At 43.1% G+C, this 9438-nt stretch overlaps 2 protein-coding genes across 2 annotated transcripts; one reads left to right on the top strand and one right to left on the bottom strand.

The window, feature by feature from the left end:
* amer2 (APC membrane recruitment protein 2) lies at positions 1–4312 on the top strand. The gene has a single exon (XM_088283226.1). The coding sequence runs from the start codon at positions 155–157 to the stop codon at positions 2189–2191; it is 2037 nt and encodes a 678-aa protein (XP_088139352.1). The 5' UTR covers positions 1–154; the 3' UTR covers positions 2192–4312.
* A 635-nt stretch (positions 4313–4947) lies between these two features.
* LOC148318187 (beta-1,4-galactosyltransferase 1-like) lies at positions 4948–8396 on the bottom strand. The gene is made up of 2 exons (XM_088283227.1): positions 7968–8396; positions 4948–7177 (listed from the first exon to the last, which is right to left on the bottom strand). Exons 1-2 carry the CDS (start codon positions 8391–8393, stop codon positions 6506–6508), a joined length of 1098 nt encoding a protein of 365 aa, XP_088139353.1. The 5' UTR covers positions 8394–8396; the 3' UTR covers positions 4948–6505.
* Positions 8397–9438: the final 1042 nt, after the last annotated feature.

Below are 9438 nucleotides of genomic sequence, written 5' to 3'. Positions count from 1 at the left end.
CAGGGGTAAAGACAGACAGAGTGGGAGTGGAAGAGCTGTTGGAAGCAGCGTGGAGAGAGAGAGAGGGAGAGTGGATGTGCAGTCATAGAAAGCCCAAAAGGAGTAGCAAAGCGCTAGTGGGAGACCACAGAGTGGGAAACGATAAAGCTACACAATGGAGCTCCAGACGGAGTGTGCGGATCCCACCGCAGCCCCTCCATGTGACCCCCAGCCCACCGGGAAGATCAACAAAGCTGCCTTCAAGCTCTTCGGGAAGCGACGTGCTGGCTCTGGAATGGCAAGCTTCTTCTCCTTCAGGAACAAAGGGGCCACGCTGAGCGGGACCAATGGGCATTCTGACACTGGGAATTCTGTGAATGGGAATGGTTCGATGTCATCAGTCGAGCTGGTGAGGAGCAAAACGCACGATGGACTCATCGGGTCTAACAATGATGCTGATGGACAGAGAGGGGAGGGGCTGTCTACTCTGGAGACGGGAACTGTGAGGTCTCTCAGTAAATCGCTAAGTTTCTTCTCTCTACTGCGACGTGGGAGTCTTAGGTCGAGTGAAAACAGTGCGGGACTTGTGAGAAGAGGGAGGGGCTTGAAGGGCTTTTTCAGTAGCATCCGCTGGCGCCGTAAGGACAAAACAAACGAAGCAGATGGGGAAGGGTTGGAACCCCTGAAGGACAAGGATGTGGATACTGCCGACACTGAAACAGCAAAGGATGTCACCCTTATCCTTGAACCCACACCACATTATCGCCAGGAGGATCATGGGAAGACAGCGGCAGAATGTAACCTCCAAGCGGCTGAGGGTCACACGACCAGTGTTTCCTTGACATCCACACACAGTGTGGCCATGCCAGGCCCATCTGGTGAGCCAGATTCTCATTCTCCTTACACACCCAACGACTCCCCTTTACACACTGACACCAGCAAAGCCAAAGCCTCGGTCTCCAGCCTCACCCCCTCACTTGCTACACCCCCTTTGGAGTGTTGCAGCGCTGGCGACCCGCCCTCGGAACCCTCGGTGGACCGCCTGTGTTCTCTTCTCTTCAATGACGTCACATCCCTCAAGAGCTTTGATTCACTCACTGGCTGCGGGGATATCATCGCTGATGCCGATGAGGAGACGGCAGGTAATGGGGGCAGTGGTACAAGTAGCAGCAGCAGTGGCGGCGGTGGCGGTGGCGGGGTAGTCGGGAGTGGAGGGGGATCAGGTGTTGGGAGGCCGCTTGGGGTCACGTGCTGCACAACTTGTGTGTCCCCATCAAAAGTTTCTCTTTCCTCCACGTTGGCACAACCCTTGTTCACGTCATCTTCTGGCCCGGCTTCACTTCCTGCTCGCATCCGAGTGCCCCCCGCGCCTCAACCAGCACCAGTGGGCAGTGGGGTGGTGGCCTATATGGGTGGCGGGGAGGAAATGGCGAGCCCGGAGGGAGTGGACGATGCCGACATGCAGGGGCTTTGGCATATGTTGCCTTCGACCGGCGACAACTCCCCTGCTTTGCCTCGATCACACCAACCCTCCTGCACAACTCCCACCTCCACCTACCCCCTTCGCACCCTCAACTCCGCCAGCTGCCACCAATCTTCAAATGTATGCGCAGATCGTAAAACTCTACCGGTGAAATCTTTGGGCCTCAGTAAGATTCCGGTGGTTGGTGGAGTAGGAAGTCGAGCGGCGAAACCTCTCCTACCTCACGGTCGTCATCCAGCGTCACCTGGAGACAAAGAGCCACTCAGCGACGAGGGGTACTGGGAGACACCTTCTGCAACACCCACAGCAACACCCGAGGAAAGCGGGCAGCGGCACAAGCACAATATGTCACGTGACAGTTGCTCCGGGGACCGCCTGTATGATCTCTACAATGATCCAGACGGACCGGAGGGCGATGACGACCAAAACAGTTCTTCCTCCTTGTCAACCGAATACAAACTCAGCCCCCCTTCGTCCTCCTCCTCTTCATCATTTCGGTCAATGAAAGGCAGCGCCAGCCTTCCCCGGGAATCCAAGATCCCAGTCAGCGCCAGACAAACGACACCGTCGCAGTCTGTGAGCCAATCAGCGCTCTCGTCTGTCCTGGAAGCAGAACCGTTGCCGCCAAAGACCCAAGCACCTCCTCGCACCAGAATTCCCGTATCAAAGGTACCCGTGCGTTGCTCTGGTAACAAACCGGGCGCAAAAACCAGAGCCTCAAAAAAGTAGTTCCTTTTTATTCTCATGCCTCAATGGACTTGAGACCCCCCCTCTCTCTGTGGTTTTTCTACAGAGCCAAAGGTTTTTACCTCGCCAAGAAAAATGTTGCGTGGTGCAGTAAACGGCCCTTGAATTCCTTTTAAATCTAAAAAGTTCTCCCTCCCAAAAGGCTAGAATTGAATAACGCTGACTTGTTCACCTGAGAAAAGTCGCGAGGAGACTCCAAAATTACTGGATTGTCTTTCTGGCACTCTCCGGAACTTCGAAGTTTGACCCTCGACAATCCATGAACTCTGAAAAGTTCACTTTTCAACTACCTGCAAAAAGTGCGTTGGAGGATTTCAAAGCTTCAATTCAGGAGTGCATACTGCAAAAATAAGCTACTTTTTAAACAAATCTTTTACGAAGCTACACATCAAAATCAATTTCCTCTAGACGATCACTCATCTCCATAACAAAATGACCTTTGAATTGTCCCACTTTAGAGCCAAAGTATCATTCCTTAGCTACTTTGAAACAGACTGGAATTTTTTTTTTTTTATGGATTTGCACCCTGATTAAATATTTGCATGTGCAACAACAACAACAACATAATAGCAGCAAGATTTGAAGGCTTTTATGACATCTCTATATTACAAGCCATACATGGAGCACAAAAGGTCACACTTGGGCACTTTGCATGCAAAGACTTCAATTTTGGAGGACTCCAGCTTGACTTCTGCATCACAACTTTCCAGAGAACTGATTTTTACAATAGATTTACTGTGCTTCCTTTTTTTTTTTTGGGATGTCAAAATGTACAATCGGTTGTTTCAGTTTGGAAATTATAATGCACTAACACTGGCGTTACTCTTTAGTCTGTCGGCATTCAGGGCTACACATGCAAAGCACAAAGGTCAGGGAACACACACGCTTGCACACACACGCCAACATTTGTAATCGCAGCTCCACTGGATGGCTTTCTTGCAAAAAATATCACATATCTGATATCTGTCTGTATTTTTTTTCTTTGAAAAAACTTTTTTATATCCTTACGCATACAGCACTGACTCAAACTATGACTGCTCCAGTTTTCTAATCTGTTCTTTCCAAACAACAAACTGTAGAGACTGCTCTGAATAGTTTAAACAGGCAAATTATTTCCTGCCTCGGACACCCAAAAATGCAACAGTGAAATTCCATCAGGGTTTCAAAAATGATTTATGTAACCATTTCCATGATTGGACTGATATGTTAAAAAGCCATCGTTTGTTTGCTGAAAAGGTAAACACTGTAAAAAAGAAGGGGCTTTTTCAGGTGTGTGTGAAAACTGAATGTAGCTTGACATCTTTGTCGATCGAGGATTAGTATATATTTTTGTGTGTGGGATTTTATAAGTGCGAATCAGATGACTGTACATTTTTTAACCCCGCCCCCCACCCTCCTGTAAGGTGAGCCCATCAGCAAACATGAAGACCCGCCCCTCAAATGTATTTTAATCGTGACACAATGTGACACGGATCAGGTATTTTCTCAGCCCTCAGTTAAACCGAGGGACTTTTATATGCAAAGTCATTTTGGACTGTGCACATTTTCTCTGCTCCGAACCACAAGGTGGTCTTTCTCGGTCATGATAACTCTTCCATCACATGATTATTGATCCATAACAAAGCTTTTGGATTCACATATCATTTACTTCCCTGATGGTGAAAAGTAACCTGATCCAAGGTCTCGGCAAGAGCATTTACTTGTTGGGTAAAAAGAGGTTTCGTATGCAAGCATTTTCCTTCTTGTGTGTGTGAGTGTTTGTTAGAAAAGGCTGGTGGCAGTTTGGATAATGCCAGTGGTGTTTAAACGTACGTTAAACGACGTTATTTATAGTCAAAGGAGGCAAAACATTTAATTTCCCTCCATAAACGTCACATCAACTCGAATTTTACATCTGGCGATTACAATTCAGTCATTATGTTAACCAATTTTGTTGTATTCTGTTCTTCTTCTCATTCTGATACACAGTTTCTGTATTTTGCAATGAAAAGCACATTGAATTTCTCCTTTTTTTGTGTGTGTGTGTGTGTTTGACCATCTGTCACGCAGCAGTGTGAAGTGTTTCCATTTCCCATATTTAACAAATAAACGTGTTTGTCCTAACACACGTTTCCCTTTGCTGCGTAAAATCCGTGTCATTGTTCACTGTGGTCGCAAAACCCCCCCAGCAGCATTTGTTCACGGTTCCCCAGGTGACGTAATTATGGCATCACACTTCCTCTTGTGCTTGTCAATATTAGGTTAACAATGCTTTTTATTGATCACTTCAATGAAGGTCTCACCAGCTGATTGATGTGCATATTGCAAATTGCTGGTTGCTATCGTTAAAAACTTCCTTTGTTGTTGTGGTGCCGGTCCAGCAGGAGGGAGAATTGGTGCAGTGCAAATCCCTTTTGTAATGGTGCAGCAATCCCTCACTCTCCGACTCCCTGACTCACTCCCTCTCTGGATCGGCACTATGAGGTTTATGTAAAACGCTTACGTAAGAGCATACTCACTCGGAGAAGACCCATCAGATCAAAATTAGAGTGACGTTGGCAGAGAGGACGATGTGTGCGGCGTGCTTGCACAACTGCGGCCACTCTCGTGGCTTGCGTTTGGGACACAGACATTTTTGGACGAATATATAAGCTTGTGATGGTCAAAGGTGGCAAATATGTAATACTGACAAAAAATTAAAAAAATATATGGGCACGGAGAATGCAATAAAGGCAAAGCAAGTTTATTTATATAGCATTCTACATGGACAAGACAAAGTGCTTTACAGAGAATATTAAAAGTATTACAAAAAGAGAAATTAAAACATATTAAGACTACAAAAATCATAATAAAATAATTGGATTAAAATGATTAAAAACTGTGTGTTCCATTTTTTTTTTTTTGCAGCATAACAGCTAAATGCTGCCTCACCAAGTTTAGTCTGGACCCTGGTTTGGAGTAGCTGACCTCAGTACTTAGATCTGAGAGCCCTGCGAGTTTTTTTTTTTATTGTCTGAACATTTCCTAAGTGTATTCTGGGCCTAATCAGTTTCGAGATTCATACACAATCAGGACTTCAAAATCAAGACTTTAAAACAGGGTGATGAGTTCAGAACTCATAATGCTGGTTAAAATTGCAGCATCAGCGTTCTATATAAGCAGCAGCTGTTAATGCCCTTTTAATTTGAACGAAAGATGTCTCTGAATTGCTACCTGATACAGGAATATCATCGTCATGAAATGTTGTAGATCTAGTATTTTTGGCATTTTTTTTTTTTAGTATTCTGAATTAAAATATTTATAATGCTATATATAAATGCTGTACTGATATTTAAAACAATATCTCAGTTTATGTTGGGGTTACACCTACCAATAAGCTACTATTACACGTTTGCAATTCAAAAACTCGAGACCAAATCTTGCATGGCAGTCCCTGCACATCGGTTCCCATAGTAACTGCAGTAGGTCAACCAATGAGAAGAGGGGGCTGGGCAGGAAGAGGACTGCAAGACACTTTTTCAGCTGTATGGTAGCAGCTGTCACGCTGTGTGGCAGTTGTTATTGGAGAGGCTCCCGGGCGTCGTTTTGGAACACACCCAATTGTCAATAATTCATTGACAGATTTGCTGGTGACTTTGTGAAGCACCTCCATCACTGCCTGTGGCTTTACAGACTGATGATCGAAATTGGGTAGATATTGTGCTTTGGAAAAAAAGTGACACAAAAACTATTAGTGATGAGGTCATTTGTTGATAGCAAAAAACACAGTTATTATAATATGCAATTCAACCAAGTACAGATAATTATAAGCCCATATTTAATATCTGATTTGTGTTTAAATGAAGCCATCGTTATCGCACTCGAGCTTCTGTTGCTCCCACCCTGTTTACTAAAGCAACAAAACATCAGGAGGGTTGGGCTGGCTCGAGGGGTACATGTACAGTCATGCTGGTGTTGACACCTTTTGAAATGGGACAGGTATTTATTTCAGCCACTATTATTCGAAAACTTACCAGTCAAGAATATACTTTTCATGTTGGGGAAATGCACACAAATCAAGGTTGAAGAAACAATGCAAATGAGTGAAATGTGACCATTTGGCGTGGGTTTGCTGAAACCTTGGCGAGATTAGATTTGTAATTTGTGGTTCAGTATTTTTAAATATTTTCAAACAGATTGCATTGATACCTTTACCAATATTGCTTGGTTTCACCTGGACTAATATACAATACCGGAGACTTCTGACTTACTGAATTCAAAGTAATATCATATGAACACACACATACACACACACACACAACACGCAAATATTCGTCCTCATTTGGATGATGGTGCGTCAATATCAACAGTAATAAAAGTATAACATAAATGTCTCTCAACACTACTGACTTTGTACTTAAGCGAAGTGAAACCATCTTGACTCATTGTCTTTTGGGTGTGTCCCACTTTCACGGGGTTCACAGGATTAACCTCATTGTGCAGGTCCCTATCATGTTTAATCATCTTGTACTTCCCAATCAGTACGTTCGGCCGAGAAATGGACATCCCTCTGAAGATGATTCGGTTATACATATCATCATCCTCGCCGCCCCATCCCCAGAAAGTGTTTGGGAAGCCATTAATCCTCAAGTATTGCTCCTTGGATAACGAGCAGACGCCTCCAAAGTAAGTGTTGTATGGTAAACTGAACTGGAATTTATCCATAGCTACTGCCAAGTGTCTGGGCTTGTCAAAGCACCTGTACAGATTGCGGTCATCCATAGGCACCAGGTCTACATCGGAGAAGACAAAACAAGCGTAGTCGTAATCCTTTAGGGCCTCCACAACGCCGACATTCAGCAGCTTGGCCCTGTTGAACAATCCCTCTCCGGCTTGGTTGATGACATACACGCCGTAGTCCAATTGTTGCCGCATCAGAATGGGATGCAGGTAATAAAGCCAGTATTTCAGATGCTCATGTCGGTTGCGGAAAGGAATGATTATTGCCACCTATATACAAATAAATCAAGAAACAGTGTAAGCATTTGGGATGTGGTCTCTAATAAACTATGGTTGAAAATCCTGTTCGATAATTACAGTGGAACAATTAATAAATTTAAATTTTGAACCACTTCGGTTAAATTATTTTGATACGTAAAGGACAATTAGGAATGATAAAATAGTCAAGTTTCCTTTTTTTTTTTCTTTTTTTTTTTTTTTTTACTTGTATGACTGGAATGTCCCTTTTCCTTCTCTATTCGTCTTTTACACTGGCCTGGCATTATTTTCTTTTTTTTTTTTTTTTTTCACAAAATTTAACCCCGTAAAAAATAAATAGATCCATAATGTGGAAAAAACATTTCACTTCGATGCGTTGACTGGGAGGCTTTGTAAATACGCATAGGCACTCATACAAGGCGCTTGATTGCTTTCCGGCTGCGAGACCGTCCAATGAAAGCACGATTTATCTCATGAGCTGATTGGCTGCGCTTCATTGGAGCTTCACCCAGCAAGCATGGCTTGCTTAGCACAAGGACGACAAAACATCAGCAAATAGAATGTTAAATGCTTGGTAAGGTTTGTCTTAAAACATCATCGTTTTTTTCCCTTTTTGCGGGGGTTCCGGTTCCCATTAAACGAGAAAAACAAGTTTACTGCTTACCTAAACAGTTAATAAAGGTTTTATGATGACAACAGCGGCTGGCACAAGAAAAAAATTTCAAGTTTTATACAGAATGATGACCAGTTGTTTATATGCTATTGAATCATGCTGAATTTTTAATTTCCTTCATTGGCCTACCTTGTGCTGGGTGATACAATTGGGAGGCTTGAATCGTCCCCCCATCGCAAGGGAAGGAAAGCTGACCTCTAACGTGGCTTTCTCCAGTGACCATCTACGATCAAATTCCACATGGAGAGGTCCCACAAGATCCGGAGGGGTGTCAGGACAGTCCTCCAAAATTGTGTTCAGAGCGCTCAAGGTCAAGTTGTCGCCTTGGCTGGAGTTTCTGGTTGTAGGTTCAGTCTCGAGCAGGTCTTTCAGGTGTGCTTCTGCTCTCCTGTAATCTGTGCCTTCTGACTTGGAAAAAAAAAACAACATGTGAGATTTGCTGAAGAGCAAGAGTACCATAATGGAAGCAAACAAGATTAGTAACGAGTAAAACACATTTTTCAGTATCTTTGATATCATTTTGGCTGAGAAAATCTGCCGATGCAGCGGCTGCATGATTCTTTGCAAGTCAAAAGTGGTGTCAGGTAAGCAGTCAAACAGGTTTTAAATAAGTTGCTTCCTTGCTCATCGTCTCAACGGATTGGACCCTTTTTCGGTTATTCATTGAAAGCCCTTTCCCCCCCCGCTTTTTTTTTTTTTAAATCACACTGACGAACATATATTTTTTGTAGAATGAAGTAGGCCTCCAAATTTGTTGCTTAAAATAAGCTGAAACGATCACAGAAATATGGGATGTACAGTTAGTTTGAGATTTATTTTAACTTCCATGAATAAATGTCAGTACTTAAAGCAGAAAAAATCTTATAAATAGTGCCCCAAAACTGAAAAAATAAAAAATAAAAAATACAGCTTGTAATGTAGACAATGTGACACCTCCTTATGTTTTGTAAAACGGCGTCCTCTAGTGGTACGGGTGTAAAGGTGCATGTTTTGTGCAACGTTTTCTTGAGGAGCACAGGAACGAGGCATCATTTAACCTTTTACCTCCATTTTGCCGAATTGATGCACATAAAACAAAAGGAGAGTTTGAACTTGAATGCCAACAACATTTTGTTACAGTGGCAATGACGCAATACAAACCCGATCAAAATTAAACAAATGGTCACTCAAGTAGGCCAAACAGAAATACGGAAGAGGTTTAAGGCCAGTGCAGAAGAAAAAGCGTTGGCAGGATTCTGACTTTTTCTCCGAACTTTCACTTTAAAGTCAGAATGTGACAATTCTGACTTCAAAGTGGGAATTTTGATTTTAAAGTCAGAATTCTCACTTTAATCTTAGAATTCTGACTCAATTGTGACTTTAATGTGGGAACAGAAGGTCCTGATTGAATTCTGACTTTATTCTCAGAATTCCCACTTTTAAAATCAGAGTTCTCACTTTAAAGTGGGAATTCTGGGAATCAAGTCAAATCCTGGCAACGTTTATTTTTTTATTCCTTCACTGGTCCTAATCCTCTTCCGTACTACTCACATTGATGAAGACCACTGACAAAAAACAAAACAAAACAAAACAAAACAAACAAAAAAATAAATGCAATGGA

The sequence above is a fragment of the Idiotropiscis lumnitzeri genome, chromosome 19, assembly GCF_059441095.1.
Source record: "Idiotropiscis lumnitzeri isolate Australia: NSW breed Sydney's pygmy pipehorse chromosome 19, RoL_Ilum_1.0, whole genome shotgun sequence".
In the NCBI taxonomy this organism is placed as follows: Eukaryota; Metazoa; Chordata; class Actinopteri; order Syngnathiformes; family Syngnathidae; genus Idiotropiscis; species Idiotropiscis lumnitzeri.
This window is presented reverse-complemented; position numbering and strand designations above follow the sequence as displayed.

What these genes read in the sequence shown, in the direction of transcription:
- amer2 (XM_088283226.1), top strand. Translation starts at nt 155, where the DNA reads ATGGAGCTCCAGACGGAGTGTGCGGATCCCACCGCAGCCCCTCCATGT.
- LOC148318187 (XM_088283227.1), bottom strand. Translation starts at nt 8,393, where the DNA reads ATGCAGCCGCTGCATCGGCAGATTTTCTCAGCCAAAATGATATCAAAG. An exon ending in ATTGTATCACCCAGCACAAG is followed by an intron (nt 7,178 to 7,967) that starts GTAGGCCAATGA and finishes ATTTGTATATAG; the next exon opens with GTGGCAATAATCATTCCTTT.